The sequence below is a fragment of the Syngnathus scovelli genome, chromosome 10, assembly GCF_024217435.2.
Source record: "Syngnathus scovelli strain Florida chromosome 10, RoL_Ssco_1.2, whole genome shotgun sequence".
Classification (NCBI taxonomy): Eukaryota; Metazoa; Chordata; class Actinopteri; order Syngnathiformes; family Syngnathidae; genus Syngnathus; species Syngnathus scovelli.
Window position 1 is genome coordinate 6,354,066 of NC_090856.1, and position 26,734 is coordinate 6,380,799.

Sequence of the window (26,734 nt, forward strand, 5' to 3'; positions counted from 1 at the left end):
AAAATCAATGCAAGAAGTCCGCACACCGTATTTGAAACGAAAGATCTATTAAAACATGTTCAGAACAAGATTGTAGTCTGACCTTCAGAATGATTAGGAATTAATTTAGTTTCCATTTGGCCTTTTCAAAAGCATGACCTTTCAATCCCCAGAGTGAGTTTGAGGCTCACTCATTGACGGCATCACATTGCCCTGCGTGATACGTGCCGGGAAACGTCACGTCAGCCAAGAGGTTATGAGAGCTAAGGGTGAGTACAATACGGGACTATGAGAAGCATTCCGACATAGCGGAGGAATCGTGCTCATGTGGTTCCAGACTTCCACAAGACCACTGTCGGTCTGGACCTTGTGATTCAATCCTGCTAGAGTATCTGCATTGCTCAAACTTAGTGGATTTATATTTACAAATTGTTTAGAGGCTGTGAGTGCTTGACACCATGTGTTTCTATATTTAGACATGCTTTTGTGGTGCTGGTGGAAAAAAGGACCCTGGAGGTCTAGGCCTTTTTTGGCTTCTCAAAGTCACAAAGATTAATTAGTGAATGAGTTGGTCCAGGGTGTCCACAACTGCTCTACCTAACTCAACAGGAATAGGCTCCAACTTAACTTCCACCTTAATTATATTATTCTAATGTTAGTGATGAATTGATGACCACTACTAACTACTAATCATATCAGAATATACGACAAAGTGGCCAGAACAATGCAGTGAATAACAAACTAAATAAACGCTGAATTAATTAAATTAATTAATGTTAAATTGCTACATTTAGTAATCTCTTCGAAAACGCCAAGCAACAGCGAGAGTAGTAAAAACAATTATTGATACAGTCTTGTATTGTCTAGCAATATGAACGCTGTTATTGATTTTTGTGGGCGTCTACTGCCACCATGTGGTGGAAACATCCCATTGTAGCTTGTTGAAGACACGCTCGAGCTATTTGCCATCAAAGTCAGTAAAGATTTTTGGACGTTTCTAAAAAAAAAAGCTATATAACAGTATTTGGAGATGTATCAAGACATTTTCACTTGTGCCCAACTATTGTATTATTTATTAAAATTCACACATTGAGGAGGTTTATAAAATATGGCAACTACAACCAACTATTTAAGACTGGTCCGACGGATTCGGATTTTAATATTTCTTCCTCTGGGCCCATGTTTGTCTGTTTTTCTTGACTTTACTCTGACCGATCTTCTCCATGACAGTCTTGGCCTCCCTACTTCCCCTTCCCCTCTTGATTCTGCTCCAGTCCCTGCCTGCCTGCTTCTGATCAGTGGTTGTCCGAGTTTGAATGAATGCCTTGTTTGAGAAACCCCTTTGACGCCATCCTCCCCACCACCAAAACAAACACACTTTCACACACGCGCACACACGAAAGACACACTGGAGTGGACTTTAAAGTGAATGATAAACAAATAAGAATGCAAGAACTGATAAAAAAGAGCCAGTTATATTCTCTCCAACCTCCATCTCTTATATACATAGTAACTCCACAAGGGGGCGCAAATGTACCACACAAACGTTAATGAGTGACGCATTGACCAACAGCAAACTATTAAACCACACTTAACAAGTTCTCCTTTGCGGCCACCTGCCAAAAAACAACACTGCTTGTGATGTTGCCCGTTTCTTATTGCCCTGCACTTTCTCTTCATCACATCCAAAACATGTACAGGATGTGTCAGCATCCTTTTTTTCTTAATTTATTTCTTTTGGCGACGCTACATATCGAATCCATAAAAGGTTTGGTTATTGTAAATAATACAATTAAACATATTAGCAAAATACACCAAAAATATTTTAGATTAGGTTAGTGGTTACATAACTATGAATACATTAATTATAAATAATAAATTAATAATTAAATAATTAAGATAAATTATTTGGCTTTGACGTTTATTTATTTAAAAATATATATATGTTTTAAACCTTTTCCATTAACCAGGCTCATTTGTTACTTTTAAAAATGGGGCCCTTCATTGAGCAAAAAAACTTTGCCTACCCCCTGTTCTAAATCACTGACCCTCCTTAGCGGAGGTCTGCGCTTGTTGACTGTGTGCTGTCAAGTGACTCATAATAGTCTCAAGACAAACATTTGCCCAAAATGTGTCACGGACCTGTGACAGAATGGCTTGTGTGTTTATAACAGGAGCCTATTGCAGCCCACTGCCACTTACAGGTTTGTGCAGCACTGTACTGGACCTCATCGAAGTCAACAGAAGAAGTTTGAGATGAAGAAATTTGCCTTTCTGCTCCTTTGCCTCCTGGATGTTGTGGTGCGCCTGAGTAACGCGCAGCATCGCCATCCTTCGCGCGCACGACTCAACCCGTGGAAGCACAGGTTCGAGTGGGAGAACAACGGCAGGGTCTACAGCTTGCTGAGCACGGGGACGCAGTACCGAGCCCCTGCGCAGTCCAGGGGCCGAACCCAGGTCCTGTTGACCACCATGAACCGAGGTCAACTCCCGCCTCCGTCGAGAAGAACACCCGGAAATCTGGGTCAGGTGAACGCTGCCGATGCAGATCAGAATTTAATCCCAAGGGACCAAGCGTGGTCACCCAGCAGCAGAGTGGCCTTTACCAATCAGGAGTTCTCCGGTGGAGGACCAAGCTCCTCTTCCGGCAACACCGGTGCAACCACGCAGCCGTCTTTGGATCTTACGCACAGACCCCAAACCTCAAACCCGAGGCCTCGCCCCACGATGGCCAATAATGATGAAAGAGCTCCAAACACACAGCAGAGAGCAGAACCAGAAGCCACTGAAGCCCCGGTGATACTGTCCAGAAACGTAGTCGAGGTACATTACACTCAACAGAGGAACGATCCGATCCGCACCAACGCGACCGAGCCAAGGCGGGATCCAAACGGCACCCAGCATAGGAACTCCGTTTTCTACAACGTTTACCCTCCGGACCAAAGGAACAGGGTCCCTGCACGACCGGTTCAACCAGGACCGGGCCACAATACCAACTTCTTCCATAACGGTACGACGCATTGAGCACAATAAATCATGGGACAATTTATTCTTCAGTGAACGAACATGCATGTTTCTGAATGTCAGAAGAAGCAGAAGTAGCCGGAGAACATGCAGGAACATTAACAGACTTGATTAATTAAGTAGAGATTCTACTGTACTTCACATGTATTTTTCTTCCACAGGTCTCCCAGACTTGATTCCTGACCCGTACTACATCCAAGCTGCGTCATACATCCAGCGAGTGCAAATGTTTGCACTCCACTGTGCTGCTGAGGAGAACTGCCTATCCAGGTACACTATATTTATATTATATATTATGATTTGTGAGATGAGAAGAACATAGCAGTTATATAAAGTTTACACACCCCTATTCAAATACCATATTTTTTTATATTAAAAAAAAGAGGCCAAGATAAATAATTTCAAATGGTTCCAAACAATGTGACCTATAAGTTCAGCAATGAATCTTTGAAAATCTTTTAAAAATAAAAAATTGAGAGCGTGTTGTTGCATAAGTGTGCACACCCTCTCAACTGGGATGTGGCTGTTTTCCAAATTCACTAATCACATTCCAAATAAAAGGCAGCCTAAAAGATTTGTGCTAATCCTGACTGCTATTCGGAACGGTTCATAATTCCCTCCACCTAGATCTCAGGTCCATCTGGGGGAAGAAAAAAAAAAAACAGCCACAGTAGATGCTGCTTCCACAACACTTCTACGTAGTATTGGTGTTGACCATTTCTGTGTTTGCACCAAAACACAACTTTTGGAATTATGGTTAAAAAGTCCAACTTTGGTTTCATTGGGCCATAACAAAATCCTCAAACACATGTAAAAAAAATATGTTATGTTCTGATGAAACCAAGGATGAACCGCATCACTTCTGGCACTTTACCACCTTGGATCATTTCATCCAATTTAATGCTGCTGATGCGTATGAAAGGGAGGAAACATGGTGTCCCCTTTGAGTTGCGCAACATTAGGATGTGTGCTGGCCTGTTGCCCACTTGGCGGCTGAGTGGCACACCAGCTGGCACACGCCAAACATTTCCTTGCCAAGTAAAACAAAGGAGATGAATGCAGCACGCAAAACCGCCAAAGCATAAAATATTATGCATTGCATCATATTTGAAATTAAGTCGCATCTACTGACATTTTACGACATGCAGGTCTGCGTACCACCCGAGTGTGAGAGACCTGGATTACAGGGTTCTTCTCAGATTCCCCCAGCGTGTGAAGAACCAAGGAACAGTGGACTTCCTCCCAAAGAAACCCAGACACCAGTGGGAATGGCACAGCTGCCATCGGTAACTTCACTGCTCATTTAATTCATTCCCATATTGTGCATTGTATGTTTATTCCGTCTTCCTGCTGCAGGCACTACCATAGCATGGAGGCTTTTAGTAACTATGACCTGCTGGATACCTCCAATGGACGCAAAGTGGCCGAGGGCCACAAAGCTAGTTTCTGCCTGGAGGACACGTCATGTGAACGTGGTGTGCGGAGACGATTTGCCTGCACGGCTCACACACAGGTCCGCTTGAAGAGGAATTAGAAGCATGTCATAATCAATCATGGATGAAACTAATCTGTATTTCTTTTAACCAACATCAGGGGCTTAGTCCTGGTTGCTTTGACACCTATCACGCCAACATCGACTGCCAGTGGATTGATATCACTGATGTTCCACCTGGAAACTACACGCTCCAAGTAACGCAAATGGAAAACGACCCATGAAATTTCTTATGCTCAATGTTTCTACATTTTTCCCTCAGGTGACTGTGAACCCCTATAAACTCGTCGAGGAGTCGGATTTCTCCAACAACGTGGCCAAGTGTGACATCCGCTACACGGGAAGCTACGTGCAAGCGACAAACTGCAGGATTGCAAAGTGAGTTGCTTTTTGTTTACTTGAGGAAAATATTGTAGACATTCCAACATGAACTATTAAAAGACGAATTTCTTGTTTAACAGGAGCTGACCTGAGTGACAGCACAATGGCACGTCCTGCTGCTGAACTAGTTCTTTAAAAATGTTGCGGTGAAATTTTAAATTATTTGTTTTTTTCTGAGGATGTTTTCTATGGTGTAAGAAATAAAACTCAAACGGATTAGAATGGAATAGCAAAGAAAATGCAAGTGCTGTGTTAAAAAAAAAAAATATTGGATGTATTAAGATGTCTTTTTTTACCCTGACAAGTGTGTATTTATAAAAGTGCTTTTTAATGTATGAACTGTTCCTATGTATTTAATAAAGAATTTAACAGTGTGCCATTCTGCCGTCCTCTTCATTTTAAGAAGTCCCAGCATAACAGACATATTTAAAATTCACCACAGATTGCGCAATCCCTCATAAATAAAATTTCATTGTTCACCTTTCAGCAATAATTTTCCACGCATGATAGATAACTTGTACCAATTTTTCCAATTAAGTATCTGATAATTTGAAAAACCACATAATGTGATTTTTTTCTTTAGTTTTTATTCACCACATAATGTCATTTTTTATCTTTTGTTTTTATTCGCTAATTTAGCAGGTTTTCCTATATTGCTTTGATTTGCTCATGTCCTGATTATTCGGTCAGAATTCTGCTTGCAGAAAAGCTGTGTGCCACCATACAATGATTAAGGCAAAATAGTAAAAATTCTGTCATTGCCCAAATACTTCTGGGCCTGAGTGGACCACGATTGAACTCCTTGTGGAAGGGTGAATCGGAAAAGACTTGGACACAGCCTTCTCCTCCTCCTCTTTTTCCCCTCAAGCGACTATTTGCTGAGGGCAGGTCGTCGTGTTAGGCCTGCGGGGCGTGCGAGACGAACAGAGCTGCCCGTCAGCATTCCTTCTCCACCCCATATGGCAAGAGGGAGAGACATTTCACAGAGCCGCAAGCCAAGAAGGAAGGCAGCATTGAAATATGTACGTCAGCACACTGTTCTTATCTTGACGTGTGCGAGAGCCTCGCAGTCAACAAGTGTCAGAGCCAACGATGACGCAACAATTTTGGAAATCCTCACTGTACCTGAGGAGGGAAATTTGCTTGCAAAAGCAGATGCAGATAAAATAGACAAGGAGATCTGACATGAATGAGATGTTGTTAAAGTTAATGCTGATAGGAGTCGAAATCAGATAATCATCGCTAAAGCCAAAATGAACTCTTTACAGATTATGAAAATTGAAATATAAATGTGTTTGGAGGCGGATATTAATATCAACTTGTACATGCAGCAATAAACATTTATTTTAATTAACATGCAATGAAAACGGTTCACAATGGTTTCCTTATCGTTCGTGATTTGTTATTTAACAACTCACCACTATGAGAGAAAAATTCTTCATCTTTCGCGAAAATAAGGGAAAAATTGCACACACAAAAATCGCGGGAAAAGAAAAAAAATGCAAATATATTTCAATTCAAAATTACCGATGCCAAATTGCGAATACGGCCCTATACAATGTGAGTAGGCCTAATATTTTTTTTTGGGGGGGGGGGCATTTGGAAGGATATGCAGAACAAACCTCAATAATATTAAAATTACAAGTGAGTTGATTTGTGTGGAAAAAATTTAGAAAATTAATCCTTGTAACGTTGGTTCAGCAGTTTTGTGCCGCTTTTGAATTTTAATTTCTATACGTGATTGGCTGGCAACCAGTCCAGGGAGACGACCAGAGTGAGAATAAGCTATATAGTCTTTAGAAGATGGATGGTTGGTCAGTCACGACTGTAAATGAAAAGTTTCCTTTCTCTGATGCTGTTTACAACTATTTAAGTAGCTGAATGTGCTGACACATAACCACACAGACATGCTGACATTTGGTTCACATCCCCAAGTGTGTGCTCAAAGTCTGGGAAATGAGCGTCATTAGTGAAAGGCTCTGTTGCTCCGTCTGAAAGAACTGCATGTATTTGCCCAAGCCAAATGGTTTGTTTGCAGTCGTGAGAAGAAGCTAGTGTGCAGCGAATGAACAAATATATTTCCCTGCCTACTACATCCTGCGAGAGGAAACCATTCGCATGGACCACTTATTCATGTCAGTGGCCTGACATGTTGTTGTTCCCTGTTTAAAATAGAACCTGTGCCCACTGACCTTGGTGTTTTCTCCAAAAAGCCTCTGTGTGAAAAACATAGCACAAAAAATGATTTAAGGCAACATACCAGAGCGCAGTTTCATTTTTAGCTCGTCTAACCTAAAAAAAATCAGATTTTGTCTATGATAGATAGATAGATAGATAGATAGATAGATAGATAGATAGATAGATAGATAGATAGATAGATAGATAGATAGATAGATAGATAGATAGATAGATATGCAAACTGTTGCTTTTCACTTTTTATTTCATACATTTATAAGTGGAGGTCTCTGCCCAATGACTTCTTTTATTGTTATATTTTGGTCCATGAGGTGTGATGGACAGAGAGGCACCAGCTGAGCATTTGAGGAGGCCACTTTTCTGTACAGACATTTTTTTTTTTCCTGCTGCATTTACATCTTTCACACATGGCTGCCAGACCATGTTGATGTTTGTCGATTCGGGCCAAACATATGTTCATCTGTCACACTTTGCTGGGAGGATGCTTTATGGCTCTAAAGACATATGTGTAAAAATACACACACTTGCTGAGATGCCCGAATGGTGACAGGACAGCGTTTATTTTTGTCTCTTGTTTTGCTTTACTGTGCAAACATGTGAGTGCAGTATTAGTACAGCAAACAATGTTACATATAAGTTGGCATAACTTAGTCTTGTTTGGAGACAAATGTTATTCAGACAGTGACCGCGGGGTTAGCATGTCTGGCTCACAGTTCTGAGGTTTGCGGTTCACAATTTGGCTCCAGACTGTGTTGAGTTTGCATGTTCTCCCTGTGCTTCCTACAGGTACTATAGCTTCTACCTTTTGCAACTGTATAGGCTTCATGTTTTCGCATTAAAATACCCAAATTGCAAATTGCCTTCACTTGTAAAAAAATAAATAAAATGCGAGGCCATCAAACATTTGGGTTCCCAGGCCCGCGATTAAAAACTAGTTTTGACACCACTGACAAAGGGACTGAAAAAAGACAAATGCAGTTCACATTTCTAATCAATAGGTGGCGACAATGCGCAGCAAAAGACTTTACCAGCCGCTTACGAGAAACAACAGAAGAAGCCACTCATAACATGGACTAACTAGTTTCTCTATCACTGTCTAAATATACACTTAAAGATGGCAACGACAATGAAGTTTCGGGTTACTCACTTAACTGCTTTTCTTCTGTTCATGGTGCTCCTGGCACGTCATCTGGTTCAGGCTTCCGACGAACAAACGAAAACGGTGGAGTTTGACGTGAGACCGGGAGGAACGTTGTACACCTTCACCGAGTCCATTGTATGTATGTTTAAGACTGACTTCATCGCAAAGCGTCCATTTGCTTGAAAAATTATCTTGCTGTAATGTTTATTAAAATGTCATTTGAAACGATGCCAATTTCCTTGTGTTGTCGCCGCCACGTGACAACAGCTACTGTGCACAAGGCATTTATTAGACGTCGTGCAGTTTTCTTGATTGGTTTGCTTAACGTAAGGGAAGTGTTGCATTCCAGAAAGCACGGACGTTTGTGTTAATATGCATACATCTTGGCTAGTTTTCTGCATGATACTTTAATGTGTTTTATGATGCTAAATAACGCCCCCATCAAGCGTTTCAGGCATGTTTTTTTCTTTCAACTGGAATGTTTTAAAGTCGGCGTTTACAAGTTTCGATTTTTCTTTTTCTACATGAACGCGGTATCAGACGAGATTGTGTCGCTTTTTGATGACGCCATAGCCTGTGAACGACGGACACGTTGCTGGCTGCCATTCATTGGCTGAGAAATAGGAATCAATATGCGCTTTATAAAAAATATATATATATACAAAACTGTTTGAAGAAAACAAAATAATCAGTGTATTTTTTTCCCTCGGTGCATAAAAATTACCATTAAATAATGGCACAAAACGGTTGAACAAGAAACCAAAATTAAGTGCAAGTTTTAATTTTCTCCACTCTTTAACCAAAATCAAATCGAGATGCTATTTTTGTCATGTGTATCATTTGATATTTGCCCCAAAATATATGAGGCCTACTCACGTTGTAGTACTGAGCATAAACACACCTAAAAATGTAGCTGAATGCATGTTAACATTCATTTGTTTTTTTCAGAGGGGGTACGAATGCTCGTTCTCTTCCAGTGCACAAGGAGGAACCAATGAGGTTCGTGTCACAACACCTTTCCTGCAAAATAAATCACCAAGACACGCTTGCGGTTTGTCACTTGCTGTCAGAATGTGGAATGTTATCTGTGACAGCAGGGGTGGCACCTGCATTGCAACATGCACAACATTGCAAATGTAGTACCACATGTGTCCAAGTGAGGGCGCGTTCATTGTGGTCAATTCCAGACAACAGACTGATTTTCTATAATGTTGAGTTATGTTATGCTTTGTTTCTAGAACTGGCTCATGACTATGGGCCTTAGTGAAGACAACAAGCTTTTTTCCTGCTCTGTGTGGAGGTGAGACCAACACGCGCACACGTATGCACTCGATGCATTGTATTAGGAATTTAGTTGTAATTGGAAAAATTAAGAAACAAGCAACGGTAGCATACAGTGATTGTCCTCTAGGTGGCAGTAATGTCATATGTCCTTTCACTTCCATACAAAGTCACTGGTAAAAAATGTTACCTCCTCCAATGATGCAGGTAATAAGGTCAATAGCGAGCACCAAAGTAGTTGGTCGCATGCTATGTCCTGGTTAATAGAGGCAGGAAACCCTCAGAAGTTAAAATGTAAGTCTGTTTGATGTAGGCCTTAGAGACAAGTCATTCAACTTTAGTCTTCAAAGTAGTGCGCTTCATTTTGCCATCAAGATACCATTAATCACCAAACAATTCCACATGGGCGACTAAATAACGATCAATTAATCGATTACAATGTCCATCCCTAGTTAAAGGAATGAATGTATGCAAATTAATTAATATGCATGACAACTAATCAGTTTGTTTTCTCCACAAAGGCCCACAGGGAAATCATACTTGTTTTTCACCACATTCAAAATGGAGTTGAAGGGAACCAAACTTGAATATGCAAATGCATTGGTAAGTATAAATAAACCATTTTGTGTCATCAATATTGGCTCTTAAAAGGTGAAGTCAACCCCAAAATTTCCTTTGCACTGATATCCATCTCACGATGCTGCCATTTTGCCACTTGCTGTCGATTAAAAATGACATCACAATTGCTGGGTGTCAGATCACAACCAGTCATGACTCAGTACAAGAAAAATTGGTGAGGTTGACTTCACCTTTAAGTCCACAAATATAAATCCTCTGAAATGATATGCCAAAGTGCACCACCACCTGGCGAATGTTATAGTTACATTCTGAAGTTTGCGCTTCCTCAGCGTTTCTCCTGACACCGAGTGATCAGTTGGCACTGCACTGGTGTTGGACAGCAAAAAGCTGACACCAGTTCAGCGCCATCGCAAAAGACACAAGCCCCGGTGACAGTTTCGACTCGCTATTATGTTCTCCGTATGCACCCCCAGCATTGTGCTGATCAAAGTGCTTCCCCACACTCTGAGGAGGTCTGGAAAGTACAGAGTCGGCATAAACGTCACGTAATCAAAGCAAAGCGTCACAGAGGACAAACCTTTTTTCTTTTATATTACTTGGTGTAGTTCGTAAATAAGGATGCCTCCGGCTTGGCAGTACAACAAGGCTCAGGATGTTTTTGCTTTTCATACAGCTCACAATATCTAGAAAGAAAGTACACTTTAATGCTAAAGTTGATTGACACTGCCTTACAATTTTATTTTATTTTAACACAGCAAGATATTTTCATTAATGTGGACTGTACAAAAAAAAGCTAAATGATATGCAGGTAAACAGATTCCGTTTGTAACCTGAGATTCACTATTTGTAAGCCACCATGTTTTTTGTAATTAATTTCTGAGGCGCGATAAGACGAAGCCACCAATTACTTGGCCTTACATTGCTGAGGCGAATTGAATGACGCACATTATCACCACCACCTTTTTGCTTTCTCTTTGATTTATTGTTTCATTTTGTGACTTATCTTTCACCACTTGTCTCCATGGAAACCTGTTTTATCTCCCTCGGTTGTAGCTACCGTACAGCCCAAACAAAAAATTGAAATCTGGCTGAGGGGAAATGAGGGGAAAAAAGGTTGAAACTTCATTTGGGTTTCATGGAGGGAAAGATTTGGACCGGCTTCCTGAGTGATTGTTGTGGCCACGCCTCCTTGCACCAATAAGGACATTCTCTTGGCGTTCCCTCCACCTGCTTCACACACAAACAAAGAAATAATCTTACCAAATGAGTACACAGCATTCCCTTGACCTTGTTGTTTAACCTTCTAACCATTCTTTCAATCATATTCGTGTGTTTTTGTATTTCCAGTCGCAGGTGGCAGTCGCAGCAGGACAGAGTGACACGAATCTAAATCCAGAGGAATTCACCGTTCAAGAGTCTGCAGGTGAGCTTTTAGCATCTCCCAGTGCTTGTTGTGTCTAGGTCACCTCTACCTCTCGTGGCCAGACTACATTCATATTCATTTCATTTTTGGATTATGTGCTGTCCATAATGTCAGGTAATTAAAAAAAGTCTGATCTGTTTCGGGATGGCCACTTCCTGCAAATATTTAAATACGTGAGTGTCTGCATGTGAGCTGTGGTCGACAGCAGCTTGTGTGTAAGTCTGATCATTGAGCCCCGCTCCCTCCCATGTGAGGTCATCACAGTAAATATGATTTGAAAAACCCGTAAAAAAGGATTGTTTCAAATTCTGTGATGGATGAACTGCAATATAAGGACACTGACTTGCTAGGAACATCTGACCCACTTTTCTATTTCTAATCTGTCCCTTGTGACTCCCAGTTACCCACACAGAAGGAAAGTTCAAGTCTCAACTGGCCAAGGTGATGGCGATCGGATACACGAGACACACAGAGCTGTGAGAACTCGGTGCTCGGACGTCACTCTGCGTCGAGGATGACGACAACTACATAACATTTGATGATAAATAAAACCAACAAGATCCTTTTTAGTTTTTACACGACTATTTTTCTTCTCTCTTCATTTTTAATATTTTTGGGTGCTGTTTGTCCTGAAGCAAGACACCATCATGTTCTCTAATCTGATGCTTCTTTTACCCCCAGAGGCAACATTTCCATAAATCCTCATCCCTCGCTTGTTTGGTGAATACAAATTAAGATAAAAAAAAAAAACACAGTTGTGATGGGTGTATACCTTGTTTACTTTCTGTGTCCTCTCTCGCTGGAGCGGCCGTCCGTGTGGGTTGAGGAAACGATTTTGGTTGGGACTTTTGTTTTTGCCATCGGTCAAGGGATCCTCGGTGGTCCCAACACATCTAGGTGATAGCTGGGGAAACAAATAAGATGTTGATTCTGGGTTTTTTTTTTTTTTTTTTTTTTTAACAAAGAGGCTTTTTTTCTACACTTGTAATTTCTGATCCAATAAATTTGAGCTGACACTGAAAATTCTCTTTTTTTTTATGTTGGTGAACCTCACACATTCATGAGTTGAAGTGACTTATGACAAATGTTTTTCCTTCACTGTGCATGAACAAAAATAATTGAACAAGTTATTGCGATAATGGCTATTGTTGCACGCTCACATGTGCAAAAATATAATATTCTTATGTTTACCCTTTGTTGTTTGCCGTTTGAGCCCACAGATGGGGGGGGGGGGGGGACATCATCTTGATTTGTTTTGACGTTTGACAACTGTTTTTGATGTGCTGCTACAACTCAAGATCAGTTCACCTTCTTTGAAAAAGTAAGCTTTTTGATCCATTTCTCAGTCAATGCATGAAAAATGTTCAGAATTTTCATGACTAGATCAATGATTCTCAATCGTTTTAGTGCACAGTAGTCAAGTGCAGCATTTTTTAACCTCTATTGAGCCAAGGAGCATTTTAACCAAAACAGAGCATGTTCAACTAAACAAGGCCATATTTCAAAATTAACTAAACATGCAAGTGAATTCAGATGAGTCCATTACACTGTTGTATATTTTGTGAAATCTTTTGGAATGCCATCAGATTTTCCCAACGTAAAATAAGTGCCTCAGCTCATTAAACGCTATAAACACACTGGTTGAATTATTGTGAATTCAATTTTTCATGAAAATTATGCCTGCGAGTGAAGCACTGTCAAATCTTTTTGTCATGCCCAAGATAACCTCATTTTACACACAAATAATCTTAATTTAATCTCTACTCTGATGCAACAACGCGGAACGCTTGCTCAGCAAACACGACTCTATTAAAATAAATGTTTCTAAAATGCATTTTGCTCCATTAGCATGTATCGTCCCGGGATACATGAGATAAAGAGCTTTTCATTGTTGCCTCTTCATTTCATGCGGGAACGGCTTTGCAGGGGGATGGACTAAATCCTGCAGTACACGTGGGAATTTATACGACTCTGTAGTCTCATGCATTCTATAGAAACGTCAGGAGGGATTAATTCATTTGATGTTAAGCCTACAGCAAGCAACTCATCTCGATTGAAACCGAAAGATGTTTAAATACATCTAATAAATGTCACATTGACCCGTCGTACTTGACCAGTTGATGTTGACTACAGGCATGACACCCACGAGGCATCCTCGGTGTAATAAAAGCATCAAAGCTTTTCGAGCGCTCTGTATCTCGGTATCACTTCACTCGTGTCCTTTTTATGATACTCCAGGCGGCCTTTATGTTGACATCGCCACTCTTTTGCACTTCTAACACCCCCCTGCTCCATGAACAGAATATAAAAATCCCTTTTTTTTTTGTTCTAAATACAATCCATGCTGGCAAGAAGCAAGGCAGATTGTGATGGCGTGCTATAAAAGTCCACTCATGATGTTGCTGCTGGGCAGGCACGACTTTGTTCGCCAGCTGGTTCGCCGCTCTGCTCTTGCTTCCTCCATAATATCTCGGCAGCCATCTGATAAAGGCTGTCATGAGATGTTGTAAATGCTTTCATGTTCCACTTTTGATGAGCTCAACTTGACTTTGGAGTTAAGAGTCAAAGGTCAAAGCGGCGGATTGGCTGCGCTAAAAAAAGCTCGCTTCTACTCATTTGCCTCAAACTGTGCAGCGTTCCAAATTAAATGCCCCCCCCTAAAGTGGTGCAATGTAGAGGGCAACTAAAATAAATGTGCTGTTGACATTCTAATTAAATTGCTTGGCATTAACATGCAACAAAGGATTTTCCTTTATAGTAGCCGAACACATAAACAGCGAATAGGTATGTTTTCCTGAATATGTGGAAAAATATTTTTACTGTGCTTAAAACCTCATATTTAATTCCCCAACCAAAAAACTTTAATATAAATAGTATACATACTTAAAGCAATCGGAAAGTTAAATATGAATTATTAACGTAATGATCAATGTAGTACCTACAAACTGCAGATAGGAGACAGTATTGTGCCTCCTTGTTCGCTAATCTGTGCATGCTTATAATCATTAATTAGAGATTAATTAGAACATTTTCTTCGGAATTTATGACGTGTTTGTATTCATTCCATTTATAATGTAAGATTATCCTCATCTAATATTCTCATTGTATTTTTTTTTCCGTTAAAGTGCAGCCCGAATACTTCTTTGTGGATTTTAATTCAACAAGGTTCGCAATCCTGCGCTTGTGTGGGTTTTCACTTACATTATAAATGTACATATTTTCGCTTTATTCATGACGCTAAACTGCGTAAGCGCACCTGCGTGAAAAGTTTTTGGTCTTTTCATGGTCTGCAGGAGCTAAAACTTTTTACGCGGGTGCACATAACGAGGGAACTTGAAAAATGGCGGTGTACCTAATGGAGTGTCCGTGTGATTCTCTCGTTAAGAGCACCTGCGTGAAAAGTTTTAGCTCCAGCAGAACTTGAAAATGACCAATATCATTCCAACATATTTTCCAAGATTGAGAGCTTGACACCTTTGACCATGATATTTCCCTAAAAGTGGACTGTTATTAGGTACACTTGAAAATGGCGGTGTACCTAATGGAGTGTCCGTGTGATTCCCTCGTTAAGCGCACCTGCGTGAAAAGATTTTGGTCATTTTCAAGTCCTGCAGGAGCCAAAACTTTTCACACAGGTGGGCTTGGGCAGGTAGCCATTGCGATTATATATACTTTTAGACAGAGAGAGGAGGCTCCGCTTTCGCAGAGCATCAAAAAATTGAGATAGACTCTTGTTGTTCCTCCCCACGGAAATCTTTAGTAAAAGGCGAAAGATTTAAACGATTTGAAGAGAAACAAGAGTAAACTACCTAAAGACGTCGAAACAGGCCATCCCATTGCTGGTCTCACCAAATTAGCAGGCGGTGTCACACTCATGTTGTAACAACAATTTTAAAAAAAAAATAAAAATAATAGACCTTGCTATATTGGCTATATTTAGGATGACCTAACGCCTAACCAAGACGTATAGTTCAAACAAGTATTTGGTGTTTAGAAATGTAGTTCGTCGTTGTAAACGATGTCAGCGCAAAGGATTGTGGGTACACGATGACCCCAGTGTCAGCGTCGCCTATCGATTGGGCGACTATTTTTTTTTTTTAGTGTGAGTACTGCAAGTAAAATCAGTTGTCTGGGTCCACGTACCTTTTGGCCATTAGTTTTTCTTTATAGTGTAGGTAAATTGAGAACGGAAAATGATCTGTGGGGGTATTCCAGAAAGCAGGTTATGTGGAAGTTATATCAAGGTCTATTATTTTTATTTTTACAAAAACATACGTTCGTATCATGTAACAAGTCGGGAACGTAGTTATTTCATTTTATTTTGCACTTACTAATTTGTTTAATGAAACTCGGCAAGTAAAAGCACAGTTAATGCTCCAAAACGCTCAGTGTGTCCCGTCACTGTAGTTTTAAGTTTCGCGTAAGCACACTTCTGCCATGATTTTGTATTACACAAGAAAATCAGGGGAGAGCGCGAACGCAGTCCCCCACTACCAGAAATTATGCAGTCGAGATTCCCACATTTGGGGAATTCGCAGGGGTCAGCACAACCGGAGTGCAATGGCTGAGCCTCACCCTGGGTGAACCACCTTCTTGATCATGGTGTCTCCCCTGCCAGGTAAGTATGAGTTGTACAAGTCGCCGGGGCCGAAGTCTTTACCGCACACACTATCTTCAGTCAGAGGCTAATTTGCTACAAATGTGTGAGCACACATATCCAGTGGACGAGACAGCATTCATAGAACTGTTAACATAGTACCTTTAGTCATTACAAAACCAAAGCATTATTAATTACGTAAAAAATTTATTAAAAAACATTATTATCATACTTTGCTTCTGTTTCTACTGCCTCTGTTCACCTCCTTTTTCTTAGAGTCGTCATCTAGTGGTGATGGCACCAACCATAATAAACCATAATAAATGAAGTAAAAACATGCCCATCATGCATTGCCTCTTTTCACCTGAGAACCCTAAAACGGTATGAATTTGTATTTATTGAAAATCTCCAACATTACCGCAGAAAAATATACCTATTTCTTTTTCTGAACCAGTTTTGAAAATGAAATTTTCTTAAAAAATTGAGAATAAGAATTGTACTAAAAATTCCTGGAACAATGATAGGAAAATCTCAAGCAAAGAAACACACTTTAATTATATTTTAGAACGGCTACGTAAATTCTTGCTGCCTCTCAAGTCGAGTCGTCATGGACTTAAATCAAATCCCTAAGACATTACTTACTGCTTTAACCTGTGAGAATGAGGACAACGGGTTGCAGCGACTTTCCGAAGAATACTACTCTTGATTTGACCAGGAGAGGGGGGTGCACCGTTCCTGGAGGTACTGCAATACCAGGTCGATGCGTGGAGTGGACGGAGCAAGCCCCTATTCCATCTCCCTGTTCCAAAAATCAATTTAATAAATGGTCCCCGGATAGAGGACGTATCAGATATTAAACTGATAAGAACAGATACTACACTTGATCTTAGCCAAAAGGCCGAGAAGCGATAACCACAAATGGGTCTGAGGCAACCAATTCAATAAAGAGACTACCAATTCAAGTTACGGTTTAAATATATCGACTCATGCTAATGCCACGTACCGACCACCCAAAAAACAACTATTAACAGTTTGGAATGATAATGCGTCACTGTGCTGTTTTCAACCTGTGCATCGAACAAATGGTTGCAAAGTCAAAGTCTGCTTTATTGTCAATTTCTTCACATGCCAAGACACACAAAGAGATCGAAATTACGTTCCCACTATCCCACGATCTTGATCTTCTGCCCTCTGGGAAGAGGTACAGGAGCCTGCGCTCCCGCACCGCCAGACTCACCAACAGCTTCATTCTCCAGGCTGTTAGGATCCTGAACTCTCTTCCCCCTTCTGCGTAGCGTCCTGTACTTATTTATTGTATTATTTGTTTATTTATTATTTATTCATCACTCTTATTTATTCATTGTTTGCGCCTTCTTGTTTTATTTTCTTGTGTTGTTTACTTGTATGTACATTGTGAACTATGTCTTGTCACCGTGGGATAGTGGGAACGTAATTTCGATCTCTTTGTATGTCTTGGCATGTGAAGAAATTGACAATAAAGCAGACTTTGACTTTGACTTTGAGTTCTGGTGCTGAATATTCCCTAGTTTTTTTACGAATAATATTTTAAAAATCATTTTTAGTTTGGATGAATCCCCCAGCAGATGATATCCATTCATAACAGATAATTTCCATAGACTTAAACTATGAATCTACCAAATGGTGTTTTATTTATACTATTGTTAGTTTCCTTTTTACTTCAAACTCTAAATCCCAGATGGTGTTTTGTCGTTGGCAAACCCACTATCTTCTTCAGCATGACCAAACAGGCTTAAGTGATGCTCAAGTCACCAAGCAATCTTATCTTTTTTTTTTTTTTTTTAAGAACCTGCTCAAAATAAACCACACAAACACCTCGCGTTTGAGTGACCTCAATGAATAAAACATGGCGTTGCTGTGCTGTAATGAACAAGAACTGCATTCCAGTCTCCTCTAACACACACCTGCCCACGACTCCACCCACCCCCCTTTTCTACTTTGCATCTCCCGATATTTAGAAGGGAACAGATGGAGATTGTGGCCCGGGTCAGTCAAACCATAGGCAGCAAAGGCAATAGGATTTTTCTAACACCAGGGGTCTTTGAAGGACTCAACCGATGGCCAGCTGCCCCCTGTCGAGGGTACGTTGACCCTGTCAGCTCAGAGCTGTTACACTCCGCTCTAGTCTTATCAGCCCTAGATACGATTTATCACCCCCCCCCCCCCTTGCTACATGTACTTTTGTGCTCCACTGAGCCAAAGTAGTCTGAGCTGCAATTAGTTCCCATTATATCCCAAGGCCGGGTGGCATTTATGCAACCCCCCAAGGTCGTAATGCGCTCAGGAGTTGTTGCTTGTCATTTTTGCAATTACGGCACTCCTTTAAATTCTCTAATTGGACCCTTTTCTGGTCTCCTTTAAGAGTTGCTGATGTAAAGAATGGGGACAAACAAAAGCTGATTTAAATAAGTGTATACTCGGAGGAGTAGATGTAAATAGAGGAATTTAGCATATTTATTTATTTATTGTTTCATTTAATTATTTATTATTATTTATTTATTATTCAAATTACAGAATTAGTCTTTTTTTTCCCGCTGTAACTCTGTTTGCCTCTTCCAATTCCATCGCTTCAATTTGTTGCGCTTGTGCCGCTCTCCAAAATGTTCCATTCTGAAACCACTAGTGAGAGCTAAAGCACACAATCAGCTTTTAAATACAGCGGTCTCCACCACTTTTGCACATTTCAAGCGTCACATGACAAGCAAAAGAGACTGCAATCTGTTAGAGTGAAGATGCAATTTAGAAGCTACACTTTGGGATCATCAAGCCCAAAAAGTGCAATCTGTGGGTGCACAGCGAGCATCTGCACAGGGGCTCTTGTTACCAGAACATTAAAGCAGACAGATGTTATGATGGCCTGTGTGTGTTGAGTCTAAGGACCAAGAAGATTTGTAGACAAGCTGTTCTTTCCTTACTCACCCCACATTGACGTCTGTCACCTTGGAAACCTGCTCCGACTCAACTCATTACGGCCCGGCCTTCAAACGCTCCTGTTGAGTAGAAATGATTGAGAAATTATTGCCTTGGCCTGCTCACATTGTGACTATTGCAATTTCTTTTCACTTTTCGTCACAAAAAAAAAAAGATACATCACTAGACTGTCTCAAATGCTTGTTAAGGTACCATAACATCTGCTGTCTGCTAATTTTCATTAAAATAACCTACGGAGATTCATAATTACTATCTATATATTAGCTTAAGCTTGAAGACTTTTGGTTAAAAAAAAATATATATACGTATATACGTATATATATGATTAGGTTGAGCATAACAGAAACTAAAAATCATTTGTGTCAGCAAAATGCATCATGGGGTTTATTTGACTTTGGAGTGACCAAGCATGTAAGACACGTTAAAGGCAGTATATACTGATTAGATTCTCCCAAAAATTAAAATAACATTCTTACAGATGAAAGGTGCATGTGGTGCTTCTCACCCAAGGTCATACATGATGATATGTCTGCCGTAGAGACAGAAAATATCATGAAAACGTCGCAGAGATATCAATGCTTTCAAGTTAGCTAGTGGCAACGTAAGATGGCCGCCGGCTTTCTTTCATTTCAATGGGAAAATTGATTTGAGATACGACATATTCGAGTTATGAGTGTAGTTGTGCAATAAATCAAGCTCATAAATTAAGATAGTGTTTAAGACGTGTGATTTGAAAACACAACTTTTGTGAAGAAGTTTCTGAGAAAAGTGCTACATATAAATAAAATTGAATGACATACTTGGCCTTGGAGGGGCCGCAGTCTCACACGGTGGTTGAAAGCAGTTTTCTTTTTTCAGGGTACGGAGGAGCTTTGCGGGGATCCTGCGATGTCTTGGCGGGGTCTGAGAGTCTGTTGTGAGGGTAAGGTGGAGGTTTGCGACCTCTGCGGCCTTGCCCAGATGGCGGCGGTTTGGCGGCTCCCGCGAGAGGCGGCCCCGCCGAAGACGCTCGCCTCTCTCTGTCGGCGTGGGTCGGCGTCTCAGAGTCTGCGGGCGGGCAGCTGGCGGACGGGTGTCGAGAAGTCGCAGACAGACAGAAGCGCACGGTCGCCGGGTGGTCGTTCCGCGGCGGCTCGATAATGACAGATGGGCCGAGCACGGCGGTCGGAAGACATTTTGGGGACACCGGGGAGATGGGGCTGATCATGACAGATGACGAGCCTCCCGGGGAGGATGGAGGAGATTTCGGGAGGTTGACTGTCAGCGGAGAGAGTCCGGGCGTGGGTGGTCGGACGAGGAGACTTCTCTGAGGCGACAACGTGGGTTGCGGCTGAACGGAAGAATCCGAATTATTGACCGTTAGCAACCCTCCGCGTCGCGGAGAACTTCCAAATCGAAGCGCTCTGGTCAACTCTGTGCTCAGTTGGCATGGCAACTCAACTGGAGGTGATCTCCTCCCACTTGGATGGTCTCTTTTCAGGGTGTAGGTGGTTCCTCGGTGATCTCGTGACACCGAGGGCCTCGGATGGGCTCTTATCACCGTCACTTCGTTGGAGCCAGAAGAGGAACAGCTCTCGCCTCCTGCTGCTTGATGCTGCTCTTCTTCATCCAAGTCGATGCAGGAGGTCAGATAGTCGATCTGATGCACCACCTGAACAACAACACACAGGGTTGAGTGAAGAAAAAAAAAATTCAATAAACTTTTTTCTCAAGTTGGTCAACATTTAATTTCATAAACAGATAAAGCCGCAGAACATTCAATTGTAGGACGTTTGATGTTTGACATTTATAAAGGGGAAAGTCAATATGCAATTATGAAAATCAATTGTGCAGTTTTTTCCCCCTTGCAAGTACAGAATAACACTGCAGTTTTTATTTTACTGTCGTGTGAAGTTAATTTGATTACATTCTAATTTCTCCTGCATAGACATGTAGTAAATTACTGTACCACAGCAAATAATCCAATTTAATACGGTCGAAAGAGTGGCATGAGATTTTTTTTTTTAATGTAAAATATGTGCTTTGCCGCAATAAAGGTTGGGAGGCAAATACAAGATTTGACAGGAAGTAAGATAACGATTGCAAACAGCAGACCATGTATATTTATTTATATGCAGCAGTCATGGATCTAGTGTTTTTGTTTGGCACCAACACACACACAACACACACACACTAGCGTAAAATTACGACAGTTGTTATGATGGGAGAAAATTACTCCAGGGAAAATATTTGACCTCTCCCTCCACCTGTGCATGGATAAATCCTGAGTTGAAACAGAATTATTTCTTTTTTTTTTATTATTACAATTTTTTTTTTATATGTTCCAAAAAACCTATCCTTGTTGATGTCAAAGGATGACCTGTTTTCCACCCCCCCCCCCCCCCCCTCATCTAGCTTTGTGGCGGAGGCGTTTGGTTTTTCTTTGAAGTGCAGAGTGCATGTTTGTGTGGATGTGACGCAGGGCTAGCAGCTTGTTATAATGTCAGGAATCACAAGAGATAAAAGAGTGCAGGACGCTGATTTAGTGCTGTTGTTGTTGTTGCTACTGCTCCTCCCAAGTGTGTTGATTATAAACAATCATTGTTGTGGTGGCAAGGAACCGCATAGCACGTTCTAACATTTTGGATTCGTTTTGCACAAGCGGCGATTAATGATGCGCTTTGAATGATTCCCGATATGGTCAATTAATATTGCAGGAAATTTGTTAGTTATGTACTCGAATCAATTTTTGACACATTATGGAAAACTGAAGTTATGTACGAGAATTAATTTTTGACACATTATGGAAAATTGACTGTCGTTGTGTGTTGCTCTCCATTAAGTGTGAAATTAAACAAAAAAATTTACTTCCATTTTTCATGAAAAATAAAATATGTAAAAATGGGGACAGCACTTCCTACGCATGTACTGAACAGAAAAAAATCTTATCTGAAAAAAATAAAGCCTACCATCCCACCGAAATTAAGTTTTTTGTTGTTATTGAAAATTCTACGATTTGTTTTCGATTTGAATCCAATTAATTATTCAACCTTAGCGACAGAGTGTACCGAATAAATGAAGTGCTGTCACGATGAGTGAAAATACAAGTACTGGAATAGCTAGTTTAAAAGTTAAGTAGCAAATTTGGTTTAAGATACACAATGTTAATTTGCGACAACTCTGGAGCCTGTCAGTCGACATGACTGTTATGCTAATGATCAGACAGTAATCCGGTAAACGTCGTAGCAAAACATCGTCTTTCTACTTTTGCTCTACTGTTTGTAACAGCTGTCAACTGGGTTTAACTTAAAAGCAACTGTGTGATCATTAGAATTCTACCAGTAATTGGTTCCTAAATCAAACAGAACGCAACAGAATGATATAACAGGTCTTTGAAATACAAAAATATGACAAAAGCTCTTCCGTGCTTTTTCTGCCTTTCATGTATTGTCTCGTTTACGAAAATTGGGGATTTTTTTTTCCGTCTTCCATAAACGTCGCCAACCTGCTCGGTGATGTTTCAACACAAGAGTTTCCTTCCGACCTCGGATGACAAGGTTAATGCCTGAGCTTTATCACTGACCGGTTGGATGCGGATGAAATGCGGATAATGTGAAACGTGAGGTGGGCACGAGAATAAATGGATAGTGAAAAGCGGTCCAACTGAGCTTTGAACAACATCTGTCCAGGAGGAAGAAGAGTTTGGAGGATAAGAGATGATGATGATGGGGCACAGGAGGAAGACAGAGAAGCAGGTGGACGTTTCGCTTACTGTCACAACGCATCATTTCGGGAAGCCCGTGAACACGTGTGGCAAATGAGGCGTGACTCTCATCTCATTAAAAAATAAAAAAAAAATAAAAAATTACGTATGACTTGAGAGCAAACACTGCACTAGGACACGAAAAATGGGAGTGTGAGCAAGAGTGGGAATAATTTGCAGAATGTGTTGGATGCACCCAACCCAAATGCTGACTCCCTCATGCATATTTAATTCTGCTGAAGGCGTACAGTTTGAGTATGCAAAGTCATAAAAAAGATTTCTAAAGACAGGAATGTTGCAGGCTGGAGTTCTCAGGGGGGCCCCATGAGAGACGGCCAGAGAAATTGATACTAGAGGTCCCGCAAGGATCCACATGAGGACCCTTACTTTTTTCACAAAGGCTACATAGTTACGTAATGAGCTACCGAACAAAAACGCTTTCTCTACCACGCCAGTTTTAAGTTGCAATAACACAATTCACCACTAGATGGCTTAGCAGCACTTCCACCTATTTCTCTCTTTCTAGATGGATAGGAACTATTCAGCATTTTACCTTCACAGTTATGGTTTTAGTGTGAATAAGAAGCTATTTAAATTTAAGGTGACAATTAAGACAAACATTTGACAAACATCTTAAAACAATCAAATTGGATGTAAAGAAATAAACAGTAAATAAATGGGAAAGCAAGGTATAAACTCCTTATTAACTGATTTATCAACTCCCAGACAGGAGTTTAAGTGGATTCCAGGCTATGGATGAAACTCTAAAATATCCATCCATTCATCTTCTCTACCACTTATTGAGGTTTCGGGTGAGTGGTCACAAAGGAGCTCTGAGGGCAACTAAAACAACAATGTGGCCCTGCGACATAAAGAAGTTTGACACCTCTGATATCAAGTCTGCAATGAATCTGACGTACTTTCATGCCATGTGGGAGGAAAAAAAAACAGGAGAAGAACCTGCCAACTCCATACAGGAAATACCTGAGAGGCAAACCCCGAAGCACTTGCGCAGAATGAAAACAAAATCTCTTTACCTCTTTCATTTCCTCCTGAACATCCCTCAGTGCAGTCAGAACATGCTCCAGGTTATCCACCACCCGCTTGAGCTGGTTCCGAACCGTTTTTCTATTACAGTCCATCCTGGGTGGTTCCTCCTCGCTCTTTGGTTTGTGCCGGACCCACCTGGTCTGGCTGGTGGCCAATCCCGGAATACGTTTGCCGTGTTTCCCTGGACCTCGCAGAGTGGTGGTAAAGCCCAAACCTTTGTAAGGAGCATCATTGGAAAAGATGACTCCATTAGCGCCTTCCACAGGTGTTTCTCGAAGCATACTGAGGTCTCTTTGGCTCTGACAGTTCCTCCTGATGTAGCTGAAACTAGATCTGAAGCCACGCTGTCCATCTTTTGATGATCCCTGAGGGTTTGAACTCAGCCAGACGGATGACTGCAGATCTCTCTGATGAATAACGTGGCTGGTGTAGTCCCAAACGTCCTCCCGGCTCTCTTCCAAGCAGACGCCAACCTTAGAGTTTGAACCTTCGATTAGAAGAGCTGGAGTAGGAACCGGGGGGGTTCCCTCGTGAGGCCCGTATTTAGCGACCGGGGAGCCGGACATGGGAGTGTCCCCGAGGCTCGGGTGGCTAATGGGATCTAGTTCCACGTCTGAGGACTGTTTGGACTTTGCAGGACTGCCGTCCTTCTGCTTGCCCAAGATATGGTGGCCCCTCAACACCACAGGCAGCATCCTGGCCATTCCCACGCCATTGCAACGCAGCTCGCTCTTCTTCGCCTTGTTCTTGCCCGGGATGGAGAAGATTCCGATCCCTTTGGTTCTCTCCAGAGGGGTCAGGTTGTCATGGAGCTCGGGGTTGGATTTGTAGGGCCCGTTGAGCCCCAGGTCAGCGCTTTGCTGGGACTTGAGACTGTTGCGCAGCCACGGGATGAAGTGAGGAGCATGAGTCTTGAAGGCTCTGTGCTCCTTGGCCACCGGAGCCCTGCTGTCAGAGAACATGCTGATGGATGATGTCCACGAGAAACACGGGGAGGACGGACTCCTGAGACGGCGAGAGCTTCCTTCTCTTTTGCCATAAATCTCCTCCCACTTTTGCCATCAACTTCGGCAGTATCTCCTCAATCTGTCACGTCTTCCCGCTCCTGCCCTTTTTTTTTCTCTTCAACTTTTATCCAATTTTCTCCTACTTGCAACTCATTCTCAAATCATCCGAGCCTCGTTTTGTGGTTTTGATCTCATCACCCTGCCTCCTCCTTTCTACCTTCTCTCCCTCACTCGTGTCTCTGGAGCCTCTCAAGCCGGCTTTTGAACCTGCGTCTCCTCTTCCAGCCCTCCAGCGACTCACTGGCTCACAACAGCAGAGGTTTCTCGTCTCTACAGCTCTCTCGCTCGCTCTCTCTTCCCAGCACCCCCCCCTTTTTGCTCTGCAGCGCACTGCACTGCCTCCAATTCCCACTCTTTCTTCCTCCCACTCCCTCTCACAATTCTAACTCACTGCCCTCATCTCTCCACTGTCAGTCCTTTATCCTGTCATCGCAACTGTCCCGTTCGTCTCCTCTTTTCCCTCAGCTTTTCGTAAGCCGGCCGCCGCCACCCACCCTCCGGCTTCCAGGAGAGAGAGCAGCTGAACTCCAATCAAGATGCCAGTGTTATTAATCCCTGGTTAGCCGGTATGTGCCCACGTGACTCCCCCTGCCTGCATCCTCATCTGATTACTCCTTACCCCCGGCTCAGCCCTTCCACAATTAAATGCTGCTTTGGCTAAGAGGAGGTTTTAGGGGAGGGATGCGAGAGGTGGAAAAAGGGCAAATAATTGTAAGCTACAACATCAGGCATCAGCAGTTTGACAGAAACTATAAGCTGCCCAGCTGCAGAGTGGGAAAAACTGTCACATTAACCCGTACACCCCCCGCCCCCCTTTTTTTTTTTTCTTCTGCAAAGCAACTTTCATTTGTTCCAATAATGCAGACAAGTGCTATTTTCAGCTCGTGTAGTAAATCTTGGCAGCTTGGATGAGATTTCTCGTATTTGACAAGTCCGGGGATGCCTCCCAGGTACCCTCCTCGCGATTCATGCGGATGCTCGGGGTCCCTCCCGCTCTCATGGAAAGACAGCAGCAGTTTTGCTGTCACTCAGCAACGAGCATCTCAAAGAGCACGTCATTCCTCGACTCAGCACTCCAATGTATTCTTCTGACAATGCCCTGTTGATATGCTGACACTCCTCTGACATGCACAGGTACATGAAGGGGAGGGGGATATCAGCTCAGGAGCGGTACCGTATAATCTGCAAGCTAAGAAGATTCCCGCCTACATGTCGACAGACTGCTGTCGGCCAGTAAGGACCACTAGTCTGGATCAAAAAACAATAAAGAGTAATAGAGCGGCTTCTCTTAATCCTGTGGAGCTTTCTTGCTCTGCACGGCATGCAGACTGTGCACAAAGTCTGCCTCTGTGTAATTATCAGGATGCTCTGTCGTGAATGAAAAAGCATAAAATGAATATTATAAGATTTAATACAGAAGTTGTAGCATAAATTCTGCTTTAATTTGTCAACTATAATAATGGTCACTTTTCCTCAATAGTGAAGCAAAATTGTTTTATGATTGTGGTTGAGGGTGGAGGGAGACAAGATGAGACAGCTACTCTATTATTGATGCAATGCATAGCACATCGATAAACAAGTTAAAATTAGGACGGATCATTAATAATAACAACGATGCCGCAGTATAGTAAAAATTGTGGTTGCGTTTTAATTCAGGGGTGTCAAACTCATTTTTGACACAGCCGCATCGTAGCCGTAGTTTCCCTCGGAGGGCCAATATCAATGTATCTTATTTTATACACACTATAGACTAATAGAACGAACTGATGAATAACTAGCTTTGAAATCAGACTAGTAAAAATTATTCAAATA

The 26,734-nt window shown here is 41.7% G+C and overlaps 3 protein-coding genes and 3 non-coding genes across 8 annotated transcripts; 2 read left to right on the forward strand and 4 right to left on the reverse strand.

Annotated features, from left to right (window-relative positions):
* The first annotated feature begins 2,139 nt into the window (after positions 1 to 2,139).
* On the forward strand, positions 2,140 to 5,240 carry loxl5a (lysyl oxidase-like 5a). Its single transcript, XM_049731948.1, has 7 exons — positions 2,140 to 2,989; positions 3,165 to 3,273; positions 4,152 to 4,289; positions 4,360 to 4,516; positions 4,597 to 4,692; positions 4,758 to 4,873; positions 4,957 to 5,240. Exons 1-7 carry the CDS (start codon positions 2,236 to 2,238, stop codon positions 4,961 to 4,963), a joined length of 1,377 nt encoding a protein of 458 aa, XP_049587905.1. The 5' UTR covers positions 2,140 to 2,235; the 3' UTR covers positions 4,964 to 5,240.
* Positions 5,241 to 8,096: 2,856 nt separating this feature from the next.
* On the forward strand, positions 8,097 to 12,519 carry mydgf (myeloid-derived growth factor). The gene is made up of 6 exons (XM_049731960.1): positions 8,097 to 8,348; positions 9,162 to 9,212; positions 9,452 to 9,513; positions 10,016 to 10,097; positions 11,421 to 11,496; positions 11,897 to 12,519. Exons 1-6 carry the CDS (start codon positions 8,187 to 8,189, stop codon positions 11,974 to 11,976), a joined length of 513 nt encoding a protein of 170 aa, XP_049587917.1. The 5' UTR covers positions 8,097 to 8,186; the 3' UTR covers positions 11,977 to 12,519.
* LOC125976085 (uncharacterized) lies at positions 10,787 to 26,667 on the reverse strand. Of its 3 annotated transcripts, none has more exons than XM_049731941.2 (5): positions 23,843 to 26,665; positions 19,864 to 20,714; positions 19,052 to 19,122; positions 12,269 to 12,400; positions 10,787 to 11,303 (listed from the first exon to the last, which is right to left on the reverse strand). In XM_049731941.2, the coding sequence occupies exons 1-2, from the start codon at positions 24,815 to 24,817 to the stop codon at positions 19,887 to 19,889; spliced, it is 1,803 nt and encodes a 600-aa protein (XP_049587898.1). In that variant the 5' UTR covers positions 24,818 to 26,665; the 3' UTR covers positions 10,787 to 11,303; positions 12,269 to 12,400; positions 19,052 to 19,122; positions 19,864 to 19,886. The 3 variants fall into 3 exon arrangements, with proteins under 3 accessions (XP_049587898.1, XP_049587899.1, XP_049587897.1); XM_049731942.2 differs by lacking the exon at positions 10,787 to 11,303 and adding an exon at positions 19,540 to 19,592 and having other exon boundaries at positions 12,060 to 12,400; positions 23,843 to 26,667; XM_049731940.2 differs by lacking the exon at positions 10,787 to 11,303 and having other exon boundaries at positions 12,060 to 12,400.
* Positions 15,187 to 15,300, reverse strand: LOC125976500 (U5 spliceosomal RNA). The gene has a single exon (XR_007484380.1). It is a non-coding gene; the product is annotated as a U5 spliceosomal RNA (small nuclear RNA).
* Positions 15,959 to 16,122, reverse strand: LOC125976404 (U1 spliceosomal RNA). The gene has a single exon (XR_007484295.1). It is a non-coding gene; the product is annotated as a U1 spliceosomal RNA (small nuclear RNA).
* LOC125976441 (U2 spliceosomal RNA) lies at positions 16,813 to 17,003 on the reverse strand. Its single transcript, XR_007484328.1, has one exon. It is a non-coding gene; the product is annotated as a U2 spliceosomal RNA (small nuclear RNA).
* Positions 26,668 to 26,734: the final 67 nt, after the last annotated feature.

Excerpts from the sequence above, each read along its gene's own strand:
- loxl5a (XM_049731948.1), top strand. The coding sequence starts at position 2,236 with ATGAAGAAATTTGCCTTTCTGCTCCTTTGCCTCCTGGATGTTGTGGTG. Across the intron at positions 4,290-4,359 it reads GAATGGCACAGCTGCCATCG|GCACTACCATAGCATGGAGG; the intron begins GTAACTTCACTG and ends TTCCTGCTGCAG. Across the intron at positions 4,517-4,596 it reads CCTGCACGGCTCACACACAG|GGGCTTAGTCCTGGTTGCTT; the intron begins GTCCGCTTGAAG and ends AACCAACATCAG.
- mydgf (XM_049731960.1), top strand. The coding sequence starts at position 8,187 with ATGGCAACGACAATGAAGTTTCGGGTTACTCACTTAACTGCTTTTCTT. Across the intron at positions 9,514-10,015 it reads TTTTCCTGCTCTGTGTGGAG|GCCCACAGGGAAATCATACT; the intron begins GTGAGACCAACA and ends TTCTCCACAAAG. Across the intron at positions 10,098-11,420 it reads TTGAATATGCAAATGCATTG|TCGCAGGTGGCAGTCGCAGC; the intron begins GTAAGTATAAAT and ends TTGTATTTCCAG.
- LOC125976085 (XM_049731941.2), bottom strand. The coding sequence starts at position 24,817 with ATGTTCTCTGACAGCAGGGCTCCGGTGGCCAAGGAGCACAGAGCCTTC. Across the intron at positions 20,715-23,842 it reads TTCAGGAGGAAATGAAAGAG|GTGGTGCATCAGATCGACTA; the intron begins GTAAAGAGATTT and ends GTTGTTGTTCAG.